The sequence below is a fragment of the Abramis brama genome (genome assembly GCF_963993115.1).
Source record: "Abramis brama genome assembly, chromosome: 25".
NCBI classification, from domain to species: Eukaryota; Metazoa; Chordata; class Actinopteri; order Cypriniformes; family Leuciscidae; genus Abramis; species Abramis brama.
In genome coordinates, this window is record NC_139987.1 from 15,826,766 (window position 1) to 15,850,228 (window position 23,463).

At 36.9% G+C, this 23,463-nt stretch overlaps 1 protein-coding gene across 24 annotated transcripts in view; it reads left to right on the forward strand.

The window, feature by feature from the left end:
* dlg2 (discs, large homolog 2) overlaps window positions 1-23,463 on the forward strand; it is a 218,905-nt gene that overhangs the window by 84,030 nt on the left and 111,412 nt on the right. For 15 of the 24 annotated variants that reach the window (XR_014604607.1, XM_084103815.1, XM_084103826.1 and 12 more), the window contains 2 exons: window positions 1,984-2,145; window positions 4,212-4,271. Coding sequence is in view for 23 of the 24 variants with exons in the window: in XM_084103815.1 (XP_083959941.1) it covers window positions 1,984-2,145; window positions 4,212-4,271 (222 nt within the window). In the remaining variant the exon portion in view is untranslated. Of the gene's footprint in view, window positions 1-1,429; window positions 1,514-1,983; window positions 2,146-4,211; window positions 4,272-21,560; window positions 21,664-23,463 lie in introns of those variants that run through there. The other 9 variants (XM_084103837.1, XM_084103840.1, XM_084103821.1 and 6 more) reach the window with 3 other exon arrangements.

The window sequence follows — 23,463 nt, forward strand, 5'->3', positions numbered from 1 at the left end:
GTACATCCAAAAATGGAGAGAAATGTTGGTAAAAACTGTTATCAGCCTATTATCAGTAAGAATGCTGCCTTAAAAGGCTGTGAGGTGCATCACTGGGTGATGATGTGCTTAAATTCTAAACCGACAGAAGGTTCTAAAACACTTCTATGTTGCAACATTCTGAGGATTAGGATAATGAGAAGCACTGTAACTCAAAGCACAGCCCACCTCTGTGCTTAATGCTAGTCAGTAAGGTGTAGGATAATTACTCTGTGCAGTGTGTGGAGTCATATCATCAGAGAGAATTAAAGCTCTCATGTTCTTTACAGGTGGGCAGGTGCAGCCTGATTCTTGAAATATGATTATACTCGGTTATCTCCATAGTGTGATGTATTCTCTGTCATGCTGATATTTGAGCTTTTTTGATTGCAGAAGTGGTGATTATGGCTCTCTACTCGTAACTAATTTTTTTTACATTACATTTGTGGATTTTCGCCTTTTATCAATAGGGACTTGCATCAGTTGCATGCATTCCCTGGTAATGTTAGCTCCATCTACTGTTAGAGCTACAGGAATGAAGGCTCCAGTAATTAATTTACTGTATTATTTATTTTTTGTTTGCAGCTACACTGTGTGAGAGCCTTTGTCCCTCAGAAGAAGGAGATTTTGTTTTGTTTTTAAAAAGCACTTTTGAACGTTTTACTTATTGAGGACCATCTATTTTTCCTCCCTCTGTAGAACAATTAGAAATTAAAAATAGTACATTTGAATTGGAAAGTGTCTCATTTGCCATCCAAATTAAGGCAAGATGCTGTCTTTCAAATGTAACATGGATTGTAAATTGTAATTCGTTCGATCGCTGTGCATTTATGTGTGTGTGTGTGTGTGTGCACGTGAGGTTGTATGTTTTTGTTGGTCAAGGCTTCTTCCCTTATCTTAATTTTTGGTCTACACTACTGTTCAAACGTTTGGGGTCAGGACTTTTTTGTTGTTGTTGTTTGCTTGTTTTTCAGCAAAGTGACTGTGACATTTATTCTGTTTATTCAAAATTCTGTTTCTTTTGAAGTTAAGCAGCACAACTGTTTTCAACATTGATAAAAATAAGAGTTCTTGAGCACCAACCCAACATATTAGAATGATTTCTGAAGGATCATGTGACACTGAAGACTGGAGTAATGGTGCTGAAAATTGAATTTTGCCATTACAGAAATTACATTTTAAATTATATAAAAACATCCATGTTAAATTGTAATATGTTGTGATATTAGATCAGTGGGTATTACTGTTTTACTGTGTTTTTGATCAAATAAAAGCAGAGACTTCTTTAAAAAGCACCAACCCCAAACTTTGAAACTCTAGTTTATGTATAATTATTTAAATGCTTCAGCTTAACTGACTGTGATTGGTTGTTCACAGTTGGGCTCCTGTGTGTGTGTATGTGTACTTACAGAACAGGCCTCCAGCGGTACAAGGCTCGCAGCACCAAAGCCAATCTCCAGCATGTATGAATCCTGCCCTGATGAACTCCCCCTGGGTGAGACAGAAAGACAGGGGCCGTGCCGTACCAAATCCTCACTGTTTGTCAAGAACTGATGTGCTGCACTATGTTATGTCTTCATTTTACACATTTTCAGTGTTGTTTTCAGCTCAACTGAATGCAGAGCAAACTATTTAGAACTTCTCTCTCTAGATTGGAGCATGTCAGCGCCAGCGCTTTGCTTTATCATTGCGTGTGCATGAGGTTGCTCACAGAAAACGTTAATCTTCATCATGCATCATGATTTCAGTCCTTCTCAGTTCTTCAAATAATGAATTATGGGAGTTTTTTGGCTTGTTCATCATCTCACAGGGCACAAACCTCATTGGCTGAAGGTCATGTTTTAAATTGTGTTTGCAGCATTGTGCTCACAGTGGATTGTGGGTTTTCTTTCTGCCTTTTCTCATTTAATTCTCTCTGCTTTCCTCTGTTTCCCCATCTCTTCCTCTTACTTTTCCTGTGTACAGTACCGGTATCAGGATGAAGATTCCCCTCCTCTGGAACACAACTTCCCGCGGCTCACCAATGAAGTCCGAGCACCGGAGCTGGTGCACGTGTCGGAGAAGAACCTCTCAGAAATCGAGAATGTGCACGGCTATGTTTCCCACTCTCACATTTCACCGCTTAAGGTAAGTCACCCTTTTTCAGACCATCCAATGAGTAACATGACACCCCTCTTCACATTGGTGTCTTTCTCCTCCTCTCTCTTTTCATTTGTGTGTGTGTGTTGATCTGGTTGCTTCTTTATGAGTGTTTAGGTTTCCATGTCACGTTTTCATTCCTCATTCATATAGTAATTTAAAAAGATCTAAAGATTTTTTTTTTTTTTTTTTTACATATTTGTTACAAAAGAGTTTGACTTGTAATTTAGACATTATTAGAAGAGTGCTTTAGGTTATGGGTTAGTGTTCATTATAGTGATAAAAATGATCATTTAGTAATAATTTGTGAAGAGGATCTTTCATTTGTGAAAGTACAAGAGGTTGTAATCAGAAATGTAATGTTGTAAAATGACTTCTCAACACTAGATGGGGCTCAGTTGCTAGTTTAAAAAGCAGGCTGACTTTGGCTGAATTATAGCGCTGTTTGACTCTGGCAGTTTTATTCTCTGAGTAGTCATGAATGATATTAAAATACATATCTTATTTTGTGGATGCAGCAAAATCATCAGTAATAATTATTAATATATATTGAACTTGGGTACCAAATCTCTGTTTCAGATTATACATACTAATCCTAGTATGATTACAGATCATTAGTATGATTACAAATCATTCTAATATGTTGATTTGGTGCTTAAGAAGCATTTCTTATTGTCAATGTTGAAAACAGTTGTGCTGCTTATATATTTTTGTGGAAACCGTAATATATATATTTTTAAATTCATGATTATTTGATGAATAATAAGTCCAAAAGAACAGCATTTGAAATGGTATTTGTTTGTTTTGTAACAATGTAAAAATCTTAACTGTCACTTCTTATCATTTTAATGGATTTCCCAAAAAAAAAAAAAAAAAATCTTACTGACCCTGACTTTTGAACGGTAGTATATATTTGTGGTATTTAAAATTAGTTAATTAATTACAAATATTTTTACTGCATTGACAATTTTGTATCGATTCATTGGATAATTGATAATGTTCCATCAAACATAGATTATCAAATAGTTCTCACATAAAAACAAACATTGGATTTGTGCCCCTGTGCCTTTTTTTTAAGTGTACTGTTTTCATGAAAAATGCCAGATAAAGAACACATTTCTTTATTCCACAATTGAAAGCTTTTGTTGCTGTTTTTCTGTGATCAGATATGACCCTGCTGGAGTCACGCTCTGTGCCAGAGAGACATTAACAGCCTGTGCCTCATCTGATTGTCTGCAGATGATTCAAAAGCTCTGCTTTTATTTGATCTGAGGGAGTGTATGAATTTATTCCAGTCCAGAGTGTATAGACCTGTCTGAAGCATTAGGCTCATCAGAATTCTGCGCTGTCATCTCTTGTGTAGACAGTGTTTTAAGATCTCAATCTTTCTGTTTTGCCAACAGCCTTTTCTCCCCCAGTCACATAACAACCTATGGGTACCGGCATGATTTCTCAGAGTTGAATACGCTCAGGTGCAGGATATTACTTGTCAGTAGAACTAAATAAATAAAAAATCACTGACTTATTCCTCTCACTTCCTGTTCCACAGAGCCAGGTGAAAGCATTGTTACACACAAGACGTGTTCTTACGTTCCATCTGGGCTATTTTTAAATAGTTGATTTATACACACAAGTATCAGACAGACGTCTTTAGTCGCATCTCGCTGGTTTTTCAGCAGCTTGCGCCATGAGCGTTGCATTTTTAAGAAGGCGTGTCAAGTTAAATGCAGTTCAACTTTAAAAAAGCATCTCCATGCATTCAGTTACGTTATTCTCCGTCCAGCTGTTTTTGAAAGCAAGTGCACAACTGCCTTTTAGATTGCTTTTACCCAGTGGTGTGTATCGATGGTCGGAAGGTTGTCTTAGGGGGTCAAAGCCAAAATAACCTTAAAATCAAAGCCTCATCCTACCATCTTTTTTCTTTCTTCTTCTCATGGTACATGCAGTATTTCTGTGTCTTTTTCATCTCTCATCTTGTCTCTTCTGCCTCTCTCTTCCTTCCCTGAGTGCAGCCGACTTGCTGGTGACGCTCTTTTGTGTTTTCTCGCTTGCAGCCTGCACTGGTTACCCGGTTTGATCTAACATACCCAGGGGTGACCGCAGCAAACTACCTGGCAAGTTTGTGATCTTTATTTTGAATGTGTCTTTTCCCTACCGTTACTTTGTTGTTCTTGTTGCTGTCGTTGTCGTCGTGGTGGCTGTTGTTGTGGTTCATCTGTACTCAGGAACATTGCGTCTGTGCCAATGTTCCGAACCGTTTTGACATCCGCATGAAATTCTTCAGAGGGCCTGAATAACAGACAAACAGAACCTCCCTTTGAAGAAAGCCATTTGTGCAGTGAAATCACATTTATTTTCTCCAAATATGGTTTACGCAAATGGAATCAATTTATGTGAAAATCGTCTTTTTGATTATTTTACCTGTGATGTTTGTTTCGTGGTAAATATGTCGTTCAGTGTGATTGCTGCTGATATTTTGATGTTTATTGCATATGAGGTACACAGACCTTTTGAAAGAAGTCTATGTGGGGTTGTTAGTGTATGTGTGTAGGTGTGTGCGAATGTGCATCTTTACAAGATCTTCCAGTTCTTGCATTAGCAGTTAGTGATCTTACACAGTCTGTATGGCAGGTACAGTTTGTGTCACACTTCTGGTATCACTCTGTCTGTCTTATTATCAGGCCTTCCAGGACTACTTGTATGCACACACACAAAAGAAAACACACACTTACACACACTTCAACCGTTTTTTCTGCCTCTTCAGTCTGTTAGTTGTGCTAATGCTACGGCCTCAGTAGACCGTCACCATGACAGCCCGTCCTCTCCAAGTCTCCCCGCTCACGCCAGGGACGCTCCACCGAAAATTAGCTTACAGCTTCAACGTGTAGATCTGTCACACCTCAGGACTGAATGAGGTACAAGTTAATCCTGAGAAAAACAAAAATGCTAGCAGACATTCTTGCATCAATTTTGAGGTAATACAAATTATTATTTTATTAATATTTGATATATTATACTTTTTAATACGAAATATTATTTTAAATATTTATATTTATTTTAAATGTAAATAATACTGTTTTTAATTTGAAAAAATATTAAATATTATTCAATAATATAATACTACTAATATTAAATAATATTTTAAATTAAATACTGTATTTTAATTTATTCAATATATTTTAAATATGGAAGTGAATGGAAAACAAAGTGACCGCATCTTTAGCCTCAGACGGCGCATATTCATGGTTCATTTGATGCATATTGTAAAAGAAATAGCTAAAGCTTTCAAAAAAACACTAAGCTTCAATGTGATTAGCTGGATTTATTAGTAAACAAGATACTCTTGAGCACAACTGTATTACTCCCGGGGTTACATCAGATTTTTGAATTATCCATCTCTAAATTGTGGTTGGTTGCTGACTTTTTCCTGTCTAAGTGAACAGTTATTTGCCAGAATAAGTTAAGGGACCAGATTTGGTCAAGATTTTGTCAATGGTCAAGGTTTGGTCTTGATGCACTCTATTCAACAGCCAAACTTGTTGATTAAATCACCATTGACTTTCTATGCGTGTATATTCTAGCCTTGCTGTCCCCTCGTGGCTCGGAGAAGAGTGAGTGTGAGACTTTTATGCCAAGAGGTGAGCGAAGAAATGTAGCTCCATTATTCTCCCTGAATCACTGCAGGGCTAAACATTATGAATCAGCTTGTGCACCCGCCGCCTGTTTTCAGCCTCAGTCCTCCTACTGAAAAGCTGCTTTAACACAAAGCACTAATTGTACCGCTGCATAAGACGGGCGTCTCAGAAGCTTGACAGTCGGATGGCATGATATCGATCCTCAAGCCGCGTTATTGAATAACAGAACAACCAGAAAGGACACGCACCTTCCAGTTGAGATATTAGCCATCCACTAGTCGAGGAGGCGAGCAAACATCTGTGGTTTTAATGAGCAGAGCTTGGCAGGGGGGAGGCATGATATTTATTAGCAGAATCCATGTGATTGGAGAGCTCTTTTCTTCCCGAGAGAGAGCATCTCAGAAAAGTAGTGAGAGACAGGCTCAGGGTTAATGGTGATTGTTTGGTTATCTCTCCTCCCTGGTGAAATGATTACTTCAGAGTCAGGGCTCTGTGTGTGCCCAGGTCGGAGTAAAGGACCAGGCTTGATTGTCTGGGAGATGAGCCTTGGGTGGAATTAGAGATCAGGCAATTACCTCGAAAAGAAAAGAGGAGAGAGGAGGAGGAGGAGGTGGAAGGCGAAGGAGAGAACTCTAAAAAAAGGAAAGGAGAGTTGTGGAAAGACCTAAATTCATTAATTAATCGCGAAATTGGTTACTGTTAAATCCGTATCAAAATAATATAACCCACCTGCCAACAGGAAGAAATATGTTAAAGTACTTTTAGCAGTGTTCCTTTGGACAAGTGTCTCAATTTTTACCGCTCATACATTCCTCCCAAATTAGGGACTAAAAAGGTCCATTATCTGTTGTCAAATGTGTAGAAATTTCACACAGCAGCAGCATTATTTTTGTATTATGTGTATACTATTATAGTATTTATTAATATTTTGAATTAGCTTTTTATTTTTATATTTTCAGCATCTACATAGCGATGCCATACCTCTCACAACAGCCGTATCTCTGTTCATATTCAGCATGAGTGGCACTATTTTGCCGCGGTTGTGTTTCAACAATTGCAGAATATCTGCCACAGACAGGCATTATTTTCCCAGCGCATGTAACGTGAAGTCAAGGAATTTAAATTTGCCCTATTAGCATACTAATTGTTTTCAGGTCTTCTCATTTTTGTCACATCACTTTAACTAAAGCGCTTATGTCTGTCCTGAAGCATGAGCTTAATGAAATTGGCTCCGGGGTCTTATCTTTTTTAGAGATGAACTCATTAGTCTGTTCATAGACTGTTTTGTTTTGAAGGGGTTTTAGGAGTCAGGTCTTGTGATGTTTCCAATGGCATACACACCTTCACACACTCTCAGAGAGGAAAGATTGAAGAGTGTGTTTGGAGAGTAGTAGGCTATGTTGTTTTTAAATGTAGTGTGGACAGAAAATAGTCCTTTTCATTGGTTTGGTTTTGCCAGTGTGGGATTTCCTTTCATGAATAGACTCTTTGAGGCCTATTAAGAAGCACTTTATCTTTTTGCTTATTGTCAGCTGCTGCTTAGGTGAGTATCATTTCTGCACCTCTATCATCAAATATTAGATTATTTAGAAAAAGTTCTAAATATCCTGTTAAATTTATGATAAATTGTGCAACTCTGCTTGGAAGTCACTGTAAAAATATGGTGACAATGTTTCAGGTATTATGGGATGGCATTCTATATGTGCTTGTATATTTTACAGTTTATAATCATATATTTCATTATGTGGTAGAATGTTAATATAACAATCTACGGTTTACCTTCAACTATAATCATATGTGATGTGTCATGCAGGGAGTTCTGGGAATGTCCTTTTACTGTTTTTCACTATAAATTATACAATAATTAATAGATTTACTTGCAAAACCATAAATTGTACAGTATAACATATATAATGTGATGTTAAACCATTTAGAATTTTTCACTCTGTATGGTAAGATAATTTACATTTAACCAACTAATAGGTTTTTACAGTAGCATTTTTACAGTTGCATTTTTTTTTCTGTAAAAATTACAGTGCCGTTTGGACAGACTCTTGGGGTTATCCGGGGCTCTCCAGCTGGCGGCTGTAACACTGGTAGTACATTGTACATTCTGGTAGAACATTTTCTAGCTCTATTATAACTTTAATCATAGAACCTGTTGCTGACCTCAAACTTGTTTTATGGTATGTTTAACAGTTGAATTAGTAAAAAATGTTAACAAAGTCCTTATTGAAAATCATTCTGCAGCCATCTTGAAAGAAAAGAATCATGTACTTGAATAAGCTGATAGGTGCTTACTTCCTTATCTACAGTGTATTCACCGCATTGATACTTATGTTTCATTCTCTTATAATATATCTGTATATATAATATGTATCTAACCTGTGAGAAGGTGTAGTGTTTTGTCAAAGCAAAAGTATCTTGTTGTTCCTTAGCTCTCTTTCTTTCACACAAATGCTGAGCAAGGTCATTCTTAACCAAAGCAAACATGGCGATATGAATACTAAACTGTCTCCAGATTAAGGAGACTGGGGATTATAAGAGAACATATCTAGGCGGCCATGATCAGTCCTCGCAGACTGTTTGAAATGCATCCTTCAAGCCAAATGCAGTTTTGAAAGTAATATGAGTTTTTTTTTAATGGTGATGAAATGTCTGTTTGGGCCAAATCAATGTTGAAAAGTGAGTATTTTGAACTCAACTGTCACTATGCGACTATATTGATTTGTTATTGCTCAGTTATTGTAGCAAATCCCAGCATTGATGTTTTATAGACAGGATACATGCTATTGTGTTCTCCCATCTTAAAGTTTGTCTTCCTTTTTTAAACCCATGAATGCAGTCAGATCGTGGCAGTTGCCTGGTAACAGATGTGCCCGACTGAAATGTTTTTAATAATCAGACCCACGCTTGAGTCTGACCTTGTTATTGTGTGTGTGCGTTTGTGTGTCTGTGTGTGACCTTCACCCTGTATCTCTAATGAGTGTAACTAGCTCTAACAGGGCTATGCTGCACTGCAAGTGCTAAATGACAGAGAGAATGTGAAGTGTGTTTTACTGACAGGTTTTCGGAGACCTTCAGGACCCGATGCACAGCAAATGTTTATGTTGTTTCTGCTCAGCTGATTATATGTCTGCCCACTGTGTCATCCTTTTTGAAATAAAAAAATAATAACTTGATAGATTGTTGCTTTTTTTCAGAGTTACGGCTACCTGTCCATATTTGTTGATCACATGCTGGGGCATACCATAATGACTTTTAGAAATGACAAAATTCGCCCAGATATTTTAAAGAGGTTTGTTTAATCCTGACCTCAGTGTTAATTAAATTTTTTTTACCTAGTCACATTTTACAATCAAGCAGTTGGTTGTTTTCACAGTGGGCTAAACGAACACTTAAACTGTGAAATGAAATCCCACTGTGACTAAGGCTACCTACTTACGGCCACCTTTCAGAAAATGATTGTTTTTTTTAATCATTTAAATAATAAAATAATGTATGAATTTATGAATAGCAAATCGTTTATGAATATTCATAACCCAAACCATGCCTGTCACTGCACTTTGAGCTACTGACAGAAAGTAAACTCCTTCTGAAGAGAAGCTGTCTTGGGAAAAAAAATCATAAACGTCTGAACAACAGTGTTATTTTATTATTTTATTTATTTATCATCAAAATTATATAACTACACAAGCGTGATGCATTGCAGACTGACATTCCAGTTTGATGCCTTACAATTTAGTGTTAGGTACTGAACATTTTAATGATCCAAATTAAGATTATAACATTTTTAACCAAAGCGTGTGGATGTAACTGTATTTAACACTGTAACTCAGAAATGGCAGCTGTTTTCTCCTGCTGTGTAAATGCAGCCACTTTTCAGATCCATATCACATTACACTGTTCTGGTGAAAAATAAGAGGACTGTAGGTCTTCTAAGGTCCAAATCTCTTCCTGTCCTCAACCTTCTGTATTTTTCTGACTTGAGAGCTCTTATCTGCCTCATTCCTCTTCTGCTGTGCACTGCTCTGCTGTTACACTTCCTGATTTGTCAGAGTGTCTAAAGTCTCGTCCGCCTTTAATCTCCCAGAGTGCACCTGGAAACTCAAGTTTAGCTAGATCAGTGCACACCTCACAGCTTTGTTAAAGCGAGAAATGTATTGTACAATGCACTTAAAACTATTTCCCAGCCACAGTAGCTGCTTTTAACAATGAGTCATTGGTAGTTTATATAGAGCACATGAGTCTTTCCTGTGGTTCAGGTGATTGCTGGGGATGGGCTGTTGCATTGGTGATATAACTCAGTTTTAGTGCACTTTAAAGCAGCTCAGTCACTGGCTGAGAGAGAGAAAGAGCACTCCTGGGTCCCTTTGAGACAGATCGTTTGTGTAAAGTACACAATGATGGCATTGCAGCACCATGGAGAGCTCCGTGTGCATATGCATGTTGGCATCTTAAAGTGGCTTCCCAGTGCTTCCTTTCAAACCTGACAGGGCACAATAACACACTGCAATTAACACCCCAAATTACCCACCACTGGCTGGAAACCAAGAGAGAGGAGCAGTCAGAAGGAGAAGACAGCGAAAACTGGAAGGGAGGGCAATGGAGGTTGCGTTTCAGGCAGAATCCATTACACAATAAGGCCTCTAGAGAAATTGATTTGCTATTAGAGGGTAAATGCATATGGCAGGCGGTGGGAGATTTCCTGGAAGGGGCAGATTCCGAGCCCTCTTCCCATGATCCTTTACAAAACCTTGATGGAACTGCCATCTGCAAAATTGTGTCTAATTTGATGTTGATATTTCAGCATGCACTGAATAAAAGTATACCTTCTGCTCTTCCATTTCAGATGGATCAAAGGCAATTTAAAGAGAAGCGTCTCATTTGATGCTCTTAGCCTCACACTTTCCATCTGTTTCCTGTTAACATTGTGGAGGGAGGCAGAATTATGTCCCTCTCACATGTTTCACGAACATTTGCCAATGTGTTAAACTCTTTGGGGCATCAATTTTACAAAATGTTTGACTTTGACCTACTTTGTCATTGACTTTTTGAAGTGCAGAGCAGACAGTGATTACTAAACATTTGGTATGATGTATCATTGCGCGAATGGTGCTGTTGTATAAAGATAGAGACCAAATATAGATACAGATTTCTCGAGTTCAGTTTCAGTTATAATCTCCATCTTTAAAAAAAAAAATTTGATCATAAAAATTAATATAAACTACCGTTGAAAAGTTCTGGGGTCGGTACGATTTTTTTATGTTTTTGAATGAAATCTCTTATGCTCACCAAGGCTGCATATATTTGATGAAAAATAGAGTAAAAATAGTAATAATATGAAATATTACAATGTAAAATAACTGTTTTCTATTTTAATATTTTTTTTAAATGTAATTTATGAATTTTCAGCAGCCAGTCTTCAGAAAGCATAGCATTTTTTTTATTTAGCTTTAATTAATTTGTATTTATTTTAAGCAATTTTATTTTTAAATGAAATTGATCAGTTTTAGTATTATTTCTTATTTAAGTTAGTTGCCAAGGCTACATTCATCATTTCTAATTAAACAACTTTTCTTTAGGCAACATTTCTAATTTAAGCTCAAGTTTATCTTCTAATATTTATATTTTATTATAATTTCAGATTTATTTAAATTAACAAAAACATTTTTTTTTTTATAATTTTAGTTATATTTTTAGTTAATAAAAATACTGTTTTGTAACTTTGTAAAGGTCTTTACTGCTAATTTTTTTAAAGTGTTAATTTCTTTCAAAAACAACCTTTCTGGCCCCAAACTTTTGAATGGTTGTGTATATATACAGAATATATTTTTGTGTATTTTTAATATTTGAAAGTATATTATTATTATTTTTTATGTCCACTGCTTTTTCAGATGAAGTCTTTGCAGTTGGCTCCTAGTGCTATACGGTCACAGTGTTAGATGCAAATTGAGAAGGTGTTATAGGCAGGACAGTAGGGGGTAAGAGGGACCTGTCGGAGTACGAGCTACAGATCACTTTGATGTAGACCTCTGTCAGAGCCTCTGCCCTTTATGTGGGCCAGGAATCTGTCCAGCCCACTGTATGTTCCTCATGCATACCAACACATCCCACCTATGACTGAACATACATTGTTTATTAATGCACATATGTATTTAGGACGGGACTTAATTTTATACCTAAATAATTGATTGTATTGTGAAAAGTGGATGTGGTCTCTCTTTTTAAAAAACAATAAGAAGGCTTAGTTTTGTGATTTGTTACAAAACCTTTTTTGGGGGGGAATATCGTGCACCAGTACATTATTCTTAGTAAGATCAGGAATGTGTATTGAGAAAGTAAATAGTATCTATTTGATCGTGACTTATATTTGTTTGATTATTTATCATTTCAGATGGGAATATGTCAGCTACACAGGCCATGGTTACATTGTCTTGATTCATCCTTGACATGACGTAACTCTGCATGTGGGTGACACGCTGCATGTCTATAGAGTCAAGGTCATGATGTGGCTCTGTAATTTAACTGGGATCAATAGGATCGTACGGCTGTGTGATTCTGACCGCCTGACTCTGCTGAGAGACAAATACTGATCTGAATGTGTGTCCTCTTACTATAAAACTGATGTGCAATACACACATTTTAATCTCATCCTTACAACCTTTCGAGTACAAACAGTCTGATCCATCTGCCAACAGCAATAACTTTGGGATTACCTAATGTTAATGCCCACTAATCTATCTGTCTTTCTTTCTATCTGTCTTTCCTTCTTTCTGTCTTTCTTTCTGTCTTTCTTTTTTCTCTCTCTCTCTCTCTCTCTCTCTCTCTCTCTCTCTTTCTTTCTTTCTTTCTTTCGATTCTGCTTAGTGCCTCTTTTGGTTTCATCATTTCCTCAGGGCTCTGTCATGTGAAGGCGTACTGCCACATTTTCTACTGCCATTCAGTGACTATCACCTTCAGATGAAATGTGATTGATTTCAGCATTTCGGCCATGAGTGACACATCTGAGCGAGAAATGATTTTACCCTTTCAGAAAGGGAAAAACTGTTTTCTGGATGCATGCTTTGAATCTTAATGTGTTTGTGTGTACAGTCGGATTGTGATTGTTGAGGGGTGTGATAAGTGCATGGAATGTATTTTCAGGATGAATTATGGAATATATTGTATGTGCATCCTTGTTTCCTATTCTTAACAGAACGGCCATTTCAGCCGCCGTCCACATTCACGCTTGTTCCTGAGACAGCCCTGAACTTATTATTAAACAAGTTGTGGTCTCAAAGCCACCATCCCAATTTGACTTACTCCATAAAGCCTTGTTTAATGGACAGCGTCTGATTGAATGACGCCTCAGTCTGCTGCTTCTGATGGTCTCTGTGTTGATGATGGAGTGTAGGGTCCTCTGACTCACTAAGAGAATCAACAATGGTGTGCCGCTGGTTTCTTACGCACATCCCCTCTGGGGTAGACCTATTATTTAGAGAATGCAATGCCCCTCGGCCTATTTCCTAGACATGAGCGGGCAGTGCAAGGAAATATCCCTGTGTACACGGAGCTCCCTAGTGTGCAAAAATCAATAGCTGCTGCAACGCATGCAGTCTGAAAAGCGCACTACTGTAGCCCATCTATTACAGATGCGCCGCAGGATAATCAAAGCCAGATCTGATAATGAAGGAGCTCTGCTAAGGCAAGCATATTTCAGCACCAGTTGAAACGAAAATGAAGTTTCCAGTGGACCATAATTTATGTGTCAAACTTGTCATTTGATAAATAAGTGTGATTTGCCTAGAGCAAGATTTATATTTAATTGTACCATACAAGTTCCACTCAAAACTTTATTATTACTATAGCTAACATTACAACAACAGAATATCTTGGTTCTGTGAAACATAGCAAACCCAATGTTACTCACGTATAGAGCAAACACAATACTACCCTGGCTTCTGTTTTCAGGCCTTCCCGCTTAGCTTTTCTAATGTTAAAGGGATAGTTCACCCCAAAATGAAAATTCTGTCATCATTTACTCATTTCAAGTTGTTCCAAATCTGTATAAATTTCTTTCACCAGAACAAAGAAACTTGAAACTTGCGTAAATGATGACAGAATCTTTATTTTTGGGTGAACTATCCCTTTAACACAGGTCCTGAAGCTCTTGCCTGATCATAACCTTGTTTTTCCAGTGATATTCCTTTTCTCTTTTGTAATGTCTCTCCGCTATCTCTCTTTCTATAGTCTTTCTTTAAATCTCCCTTTTGCTCACTCTCTCTCCTCCCCCATCATGAGTGGACACGCCCCCTACTGCTGATTGGCTGCAAGTGTGTTGTGGCGCTTGGTCTGAACTACTTTCAACAGCGTTTCTGAGAAATCACTTACTGCACCTTTAAGAAAGTAAAAGTTGCATGTGCACTACTGTAAAGTGTAGTTATTTCTTGTGAATGTAATGCATATATACCAGAGTTCCAGCTTGCGTCGGAGGAGAATCAAGAGCTCTTTACTCTGCTCAGTCCTGGAATTATGTAACAATCATAATAATATGTAGCAGTTAGAATGTGAATTGAAGATGAAGTGCAGTAGTTATGTAACAAGCACAAGGTGTACAGGTGCGTCATTTAGCAAAATAGAGCCATTTATTGATTCAATGCAGGAGAGATTTATTGCCTCAAATTCAATTTATTCTCAGTTATTATTCCTGCTTAGATGCCACTGTTTATTCTTTAGCTATAGAAACCCACAGGTTGATTAGATTTAATATCTGCTATACTTTTTAGTAATCATGAGGAAATGGGGTCGAATTATGCCTAGCTCTCAGCTATAAACCCGCTTGATTAATCTCCTTATTTGAGAAGAGAATTTCACAATTTCACAGCTTTACTTTGTGTAAATATTTAACTGAATTAGAATTTGATGTTTGAACCTGGAGCTATACATGTGGCTTTCTTCACATTCTCATGTATTCATTATCTTGAAACATGAGAAAGAAAATGTACTTGTAAAATTGTGCCCAGCACAGAATAGCCTATTTATTCCTGCTCAATAACCTGTTCTGTTGTGCCCCTTATTATATCACATTAGAGCTCTCTACTATATTTTTCTATGCATGTGGCTTTTTTTGCCACTCCTTTAATGTGTTTTCTGTCTTTAAGGCGTACTCCAATGTTTTTGTACAGCTCCATGCTGTCGAAAGAACATCAGTGAGTAACATCATGAGTCAAGGCTTCCGTAACTCTGTAGCGCCTCCACTCACCCCCACACGGGGCGAATCATTGTTGATCCCACACCACCCTCATGTTAACATTTTGACGTATTTGCTGGCTGAAAGTGCTCACTCTGCCTGCTCAGATCTCAGTGCTCCCATTTTGATGAAGTAGAATTAACTTTTTACCTCCATAATGTACATTTAGCCTGAAAAGGTTTTGATTCAGATTTACTATTATCATCGATAGATGATCTGATGGCTTTTATCAGTGCATCCAGGACTGTGAGCTACTCTAGGAATGGTTGAAAGAACAAGGATTTCAGAGGCTATGTTCATTTACTTTTGCTGATGAGTGCATTTCTGTGAATGTTGTCAGCGAAGACGTTCGGTGATGTTGAAATGGAGCTCATTTGCAGCGTGTGAAAACGCATGCTGGGGTGTGATGGGAAGCGGAAGGAAGAATAATGAAATCTCTCCTCCTGCCGTAATACTCGCACTTAGCAGATCAGTGTGAAATATGAGTGTCTTACAAGTATGAGGGCTGACCATTGATCTGTGTGTCAACTGGGTATTAAAAATGATAGCTCTTGAAAAATGTAAAGCATTCTTATTAGAACTTAGCAGTACAAAAACATTACCAAATGATGGTTAATCATTATAGACAAGTACAATTTTTAATTTATCATGACTTCATGGCTTCATCCAGTGATTTAGCAGAGGTTTCATGGTTTGATTACAAACAGTACAATCAATATACGGTACAACATGATAACAAGAGGGTCTCTTATGCACACCAAGGCTGCAATTATTTTAACAAAAATATTGTCACATGAACCTTCAGAATTCATTCTAATATGCTAATTTGATGCTCAAGATTATTTTTATTATCAGTGTTGAAAACAGTTGTGCTGCTTAACGTGTTTGTGGAAACCGTTGATTCTTTGTTGAATGGAAAGTTCAAAAGAACAGCATTTATTTTAAATAGAAATCTTGTCTTTACTATCACTTTTGATCAATTGATTGCATCCTTGCTAAATAAAAGTATTAATTTCCTTTAAAAACAATTACCCCAAAATTTTGAATGGTAGAATAAGCCATTCCTAGGAGGTAAATATTATTTCTCAGTGGTTGCTAATAGCTCAGGAGATTTAATGTCCAAATAAAATCAAGACTGACCATAGTTGCTTGCTTTCATAATACCTATTCCTGTAACTTTGGCCTTGTCCACACTAATACATTTTCATTTGAAAATGCATATTTTTTTATTGGTTTTGGCCTTCTGTCCACATTGAGACACATTGAGTTTTTGTCCTGCGAAAATTGACTTTATTGAAAACACTTTTTCAAGTGGATAAATTTGAAAACCATATTCAAAAATGATGAAGCGTTTTTAGTCAAGTGACTCATATTGTACCGATAGATATGTATGCTTATACCACTATTGTGTCAGTTATGTGCTATTCATTTTCACACTGTTGCTAAAGATATGTTACTTTGTACACTCTTCATATCTCAGTCCTGGAAAGAAGACAGAAAATGTACTCGCAATTGCTGTCCTGCTGCAAAACATGAGAGCAGTTGCATTTTAGACCAAACATATAATGGTGACTGAATGGACGCATCAGTTAATGGTGAGATATTTTGCTAAACAAAAATGATTCTACCAGGAGTATAGCATGAAAACTTTGTCTGTCCTGTCCATATCATCTCAGGGAGCTTTTACTGTATGAGGTTTTACGCATGCGCTGTAAGATGAATTTAGTGTGTTCCTACCATGTGGATGAGAAACTTTTGGAAAACGCTTGAAAACGCTAGTGTGGACGGATAGCATTTTGAAACGAATGTATCCGGATTAATGTAGACACAGCCTTTAATAGGGTCCTCATTTATGCTTCATTAAGTATCACTGTTGTCTCTTACAATCCCGTAGGAGAGTTAAAAATAGAAACAATTGAGATAATTGTTAACTTTCAGAGAGTATAGAGCTGTAGAGTGAATCTGTAAAGCAGAGCCCAAAGTATTTGGTTTGAGTTCATAATAAGATCTCTGACTTTTGATTGTAGAAACAGGATACTTAAGCATAAGTCTCCATTTTGATAGACAATTGATATGTTATAGGGACCCAACATTTTTAATTCTGTCATTGTTTACTCACCCTCATATAATCCCAAACCTTACTTTTTTTCGGCGAAACACACACTGTAAAAAATTTCTAACCTCCCCAACTCAAACTTTTCTAGTGACTGGTCACATCTAAATTTTTCATTTGGCCAAAGTGAAATTCTGTAAATTTAATTTTATCAATTATTGCAATAGTCTGTTAACATTGGCTCAATGAGAAATAATACGTTGAACCAATTAAAAAAAAAAAATTACGTTTACCAAACCATGTTATTGGCCCAATTATATATTTTAAATTGTAGTAGCATTCTTTTTTTTGTTTTACCTAAACTAAAAATGTATATTGGTAAATTTATATTAGTAAAGCAACTTTACTGTATTGTTTATTCCCCGTTGCCCCAAAAGAAAATGTATTACATCATTATATATTAAACACTCAAGCCATTCTGCCTGTTTATTTAATAATATAATAGTTTATTTAATACATTTTATTAAATACTGTATACAACAGTATTGTGAAAATGCCTTAAAATGGTAAATACATTGAAAGTACAGCACAGTAGACCTTAAAAATCATGCATTTAAATTCAGGATTCTGATACGCAAAGCTGATGAATTGCACCTTACATTAACAAAATCAAATTTGAAAAACATTAATTATCTGTAAAAACATCAAAAAATACCATAATGTAAGTAACTGGGGAGTGTACTCACCCAGTGTTTAGAGAAATTTCACTTAAATTTGAGTATTTAGGTACTTTGAGTTCATGAAACTGCAGCTTAACAGTTTAAACATTAAACATCTACAAATATTTGCTAAAGTGCAAAAATGTCAAAAGCACCATAAGATGCAAGTAACTGGAGTGGGTTCACTTCAAATGTTCAGTGTAACTTCACTTGAATTGTTGTATTCTCACAAGAGGTACTTTGAGTTCATAAAACTGCATCTTAACAGTTTAAACATTAAACATCTAAAACATTTACAGATATTTGAAAGACTTCAAAAAAAAGAAAAAAAAAGAAAAACGGGAAGTACTTCAGGGTTACTTAACTCAGTGTTAAGTGTAATTTCATCTGAATTTTAGTATTCTCACAGGAGGTACTTTGAACTCATGAAGAAATGTTGTTTGAGAGCAGATGTCTTTAAAATCACAGTTGTCACAAGAAAATGTGGCATTCTCCTTAATGCCAGTCTTTGGATGTACCCTCCACAGATGTGTTTTTAAAGCCCCAATTCTTTTGAAAATACAAACACATTCTGGGTGTAAACAGGGAAAGGAAGTTGCATTAACTGACCAATGGCAAGTTCTGTAGTGCTTGAAAAGGATGTCTTGGTGATATGAATAAAACTTGCAGAAGCGGCACTGCATGGACTTCTTATGCTAAAAACCTGCAAAATAAATAAATGACAAAGTCCCCTTGCATCAAATAGCTGACGACAAGGGACAGAACAGAATTTTTTTTTACATAACACTGCCTAGTGGCGGATCCTGGCAGTAACACTCTGGGCAACAAATGAATTGGAAGTCTTGTATATTCACGTAAAATAGCTTAGGCTACTTCTGCATTGATAATAAGGTGGATACATTAGTGGATTACAGCAAACAAATGTGGTCCTCATTCATTAAATTCATTAAAATAGTCAATTAATTAATAATGTCAATGTAATATCATCAAATAATACTACGTTTTGAAGTAACATTAGCATTAACCCAAACACCACTTTTATTTTTATTGATATTCTTATTGTATTTGGCCTGAAATAACAACATTTATTCAATAAATTAAAAATGTTTTGAACATTTCGGTTTATAGTTCTGTATTAATAACAATAATAGTTGCATTTTTTCCTAGTTTAGAGGCTTCGTATCTAATCTTGCCTAGGGTACTAAGTAAGCCAGAACCAACTGAGGATGTCAGGTTACCTAAAATGATATCATGGCCACGTTGTGTCCTCAACAAGCTGGTAACGTTACTAGGGGTTCCACCTAGACTGGGTAAACCCAGCCCGATCTGCCGGCGATTTGATTTCGCCCTGCAGCTCAGGCTGGAAACCTGTACATTTATCTCTGCTGCTTCTTTTACAAATTTGCGGGAACCAATCACAAACTGGCTTATCCACCTTGCGCGCTATTGGCGGGTTTAATCCATTCCAATTCCAGAGCCGATACAGCTCTGTCCAATTCCTTTTAACCTCTCGACGATGCTCAATGGCTTCTTTTTAGCAAACAAATCACTCGAGTGGGTGTAAATACCACTAACTTTCATGTTTTTTTTGCATAACCTGCAAAAATCGCTCGATTCCATTGCTGCCTCTGCAAACCACTGATCAACATGTTTGGTTACACATTTCCTGCCTGGAGTTTTCGCGTCTCTCTGCAAAGTACGTCACCCAGATCGTTGGTCTGATTGGTTGAAGGACTATCCAATTGCGTACAGAGTCATTTGAGCAATAGAAAATTCATATCAGACTCCCCAGACACGTTCAATCTTAAAGATTGAGCTTGGTCTGGTGATAGCCAGACTAAGTTCCCCCCAGACTAACACAAAATGACAGACATCAACTTCGTAACTTATGCAGCCTGAATTACACTGTCACGTTTTAGTGCTCTCATGGCGGCTCTCAATAAAGCAACTTAACACAAATTACACACCATAAGAGCTAACAGTATTTGACACAAATATGGAATGAACAAATATGCAATAACAACTCTTGTTAAATACTCACTGTGAAAGTCGTAGTGATTCCATTTTCTTCACTAAATAATACCTGGTGAGTCAGACCTAACGATGCTGGGTTACATTGAGAAAAAAAAATAAAAAAGTTATAACAGAAAGGTATACCTAGTGTCTCATACATTTTATATAATCATAATAAAGTTCGATAAAATTATTTAGTTCAATAAATAGTAACTTAGAGATTAGTATGGGCTAATTTAGGTTATAAAATGCTATCATGAAACCAGCAAAGGCGTGAATTCACTGTTATTCTGCAAAATACAATGTTATGTATGTAAAATATACTGTGTCCTAAAGTAAAACATTCAGAGAATCGTTCTAATTCATTTAGCGAATGCTTATCGGGCGCGGTAATGTAATACCCATGTTTTCCAGTTTTATGTTGAAATTGAGACCTGCACTTAAATTAACGTACACAAGACTTAATAAATAAAGAGTTCAGTACTCACCATAACTTAATTGATGGAAAATCTGTCTGGAAATTATGTTCTGTCGTCGTCCTCAGCATCGACTTCTCACTCTCCCGCGCATATACATTTGAATCCACTATATCAATGGTTTCTCTCAGGCGCATGCGTATACGTTTTTTTTTTTTTTTTTTTTTTTTGCAAGGCTTGTTCGGCAAACACAGATTTTTCAGTTCTACTTGATGGATTGGCTGAACACAATATTTTTTTAAATATTTAAATAAAAATGAATTTTACCTTCAGACTTTAAGCTAAAATTACCACAATGCATCTTTTTGTTTGGGGATAATTAGTTGAAAGCAATTTGTTGAGTCAATATTTAATTGTCAGTTTCCAAATTTTTTCAAAGAATGTCAGGAACCAAACAACATTGGAGCCCATTGACTCATTGAAAAAAATTAAAAAATAATAAAATACACTTTTCATCATTCCACAGAAGTAAGGGGTGAGTAAATGATGATAGAGTTTCCATTTTTGGGTGAACTTTACCTTTAATTAGATCTTGTTTGTGTTTTTTGTTCTTTCCAACACAATTTAAGTTGCTTGTTGTGGAATTACAGTACATGATAGATACAATTATAGGTAGATTCCTGCATTATGTTCAGTGACAGTAGCGGTCTCAGGAAGATGTGAATTTGAGCAAAGCATTTCAGAAGTGTGAGGGATACAGCTCATGTTTATCCTAACCGATGGCATAGACAGATTGTGTTTTTGGTCCCAGAGGAACCTCAGGAGTGTTAGATGATTTAGCCCAGTAGCTTGGGGAACCACATTCATCTCTCACACAGCCAGAAGAGCCCCTGAACCGGGCCCAGGCAGACTCATGTACTACTCCTCAGTGACAAGGGGGCTGTAGTGGCCCAGGGTCGCCCATTCTGTTAGCACAGATTCAGATCCTGCACACGATACCATCAAGGAGAAAACCTACTGCTCGGACCTCCAACTGACAATATGTAAATAAACCTGCAGACAAGAGAATGAAATCAGTGAGATGTTAATGAGAAAGAGAGTGCATGTAAGATTTGCGACTTCTCTGAGCAGTCTGTGTCTCTTTTTGCCCTCCCTCCTTCTCTCTCACCTGCTCTAGGCTGAGTGTGTGTGTGTGTGTGTGTGTGTGTGTAGATTATTACTGAGGGGGGAGGAGTGTGAAGAGCATCTCTCTCTCTCTCTCTCTCTCTCTCTCTCTCTCTCTCTCTCTGACGCTGTGGCTGGTGACTCTTCCACAGTGTTTACTCATAATTCATACGGAGAGATTCCGCTCAGCCACACTATGTTTGCCTCCATTTGGTACGCCAAGAAGCTGGGACGCAGGCTGCTTCAGAATGCTAGGAAGGCTAAAATGCAGAAGGTAGGTGTGGGAGATTTTCATTTACTCCTCGTAGAGTTCACTCTGAAGAATATTACCTTGTTTGAAGTACTTCTTAATCCAAATTGTTTAACAAAAGGTGGATTTGTGGTTGAAGTAACATTAGTGTGAATATTGTTGTCAGGTTTGTCGTTTATATTCATTAAAGTTTGTTAATGCTAAAAAGCGGTCGAGATTGAGTACCCCCACCCCGCCAGATCTTATTTTCAGCGTCTTATAGTGGAAGTAATATAACAACGTTGTATCCCATTATCTCCAGCTTGCTTTACAAAGCATTAATAATGATCTGTATCATTCTCATTAAACTGCAGAAAATCCTCTTAACCTGCTGTCTTCCTGTTATCGTCGTGTTTACCACGCTGTACCATCTGGGAAGTTGACCAGTGTGTCTCCCTTTCTCTTTCTCACTCTTTCTCTCCCTCTGCCGACTCTCACAGTCTTGAGATGTTCAGCACCATCTCCGAGTTGTCCTAACCTAGCCTGTCTGCTTTTCATTTTATACTAGTCCTGTTTCTGACAGGCTCACTTCTCATTTTTCTCTTTCTCTCAGTTATCAGTTACTAAAGGTGTGGGATTTGAATGCGACAGGTTTTACCTGCATGCTTGGTGTGCAAATGTTCTGGGTTGGAATTTTTTATGGGGGGAATCTCCCAATGTATGTCCAGAGTGTATGTCTGTTGTGAGATATTATTACCATTTAAATAACTTTTTGTCCAATTTAATACATTTTAAAATGTAATATATTCCTGTGATGGCAGAGGTGACTTTTTAGCTGCCATTACTCCAGTCTTCAGTGTTACATTTTCATTCAAAAATCTTTCTAATTCGCTGAATTCGCTGAACATTTATTATTATTATCAATAACCGCTTTTCCACCATTGGGCCGAACAATGGTAAGAAACGGTTTCAGTTATTAGTGATGCACCGGCCATGTTTTTTCATGGCCGATTCCGATACCGATTTTTTTACAAGCAAACTGGCTGATTCCGATTTCCAGTTTTATTTTCTTTAAGCAACAAACAAGAAAGAATAGAAGATAAACAATAAACAATACACAAGATGTTTATTTGGTATTTAACAGGCCAAATTGGCTTTTGGCTATTAAAAACAATAACTGTAACCATCTGGAATTAATGGCAGTAACTGCGCATTAAGCACATTCATTATACTGACATTTAGCATCAGCATTTAGCTTTTGTTTTTAATTTGGGTTAAACTTGAAAGTACATAAAACTAGCCTTAAATTCAAACATTAACTGTAACCATGTGAAATGCAGCAACTGCATAGTTCTGCAACCCAAACAATGCAATCAACACACATTCAACAATCCAAACACATTCAACAATCCAAACATAGATGTTAGGCTACTTAATCAGCATTCATTCATTCAGCATTTGTTTTTGTTTTTAAATTCGGTGTAAAGAAAAAACTGAGGTTTAGCCTACTTCTAGCTTTTCAAAACTGCATCAAAGTTCTTCTTTACAAAAAGAAGTATTTCAGCTTTAATTGTCACAAGCAGAGGTGGAAGTAACGAATTACAACTACTCTGTAATTAAGTCGGGTTTTTTGGGGTACTTGTACTTTTTTGAGTATATTTTTAAATCTGTAATTTTACTTGTACTCAAGTCAAAGAGTATCTAGTAACAAGAGGCGAAACTCCGTTGCAGTTTTGACAACAGCCACTAGGTGGCGCTTCGGTAGCGCGGCTGCCATTTTGGACTGAACCAACGGCTTTACCGTTAGCACAACTTCCGTATACAGCATTAACATTATGTCTGGAA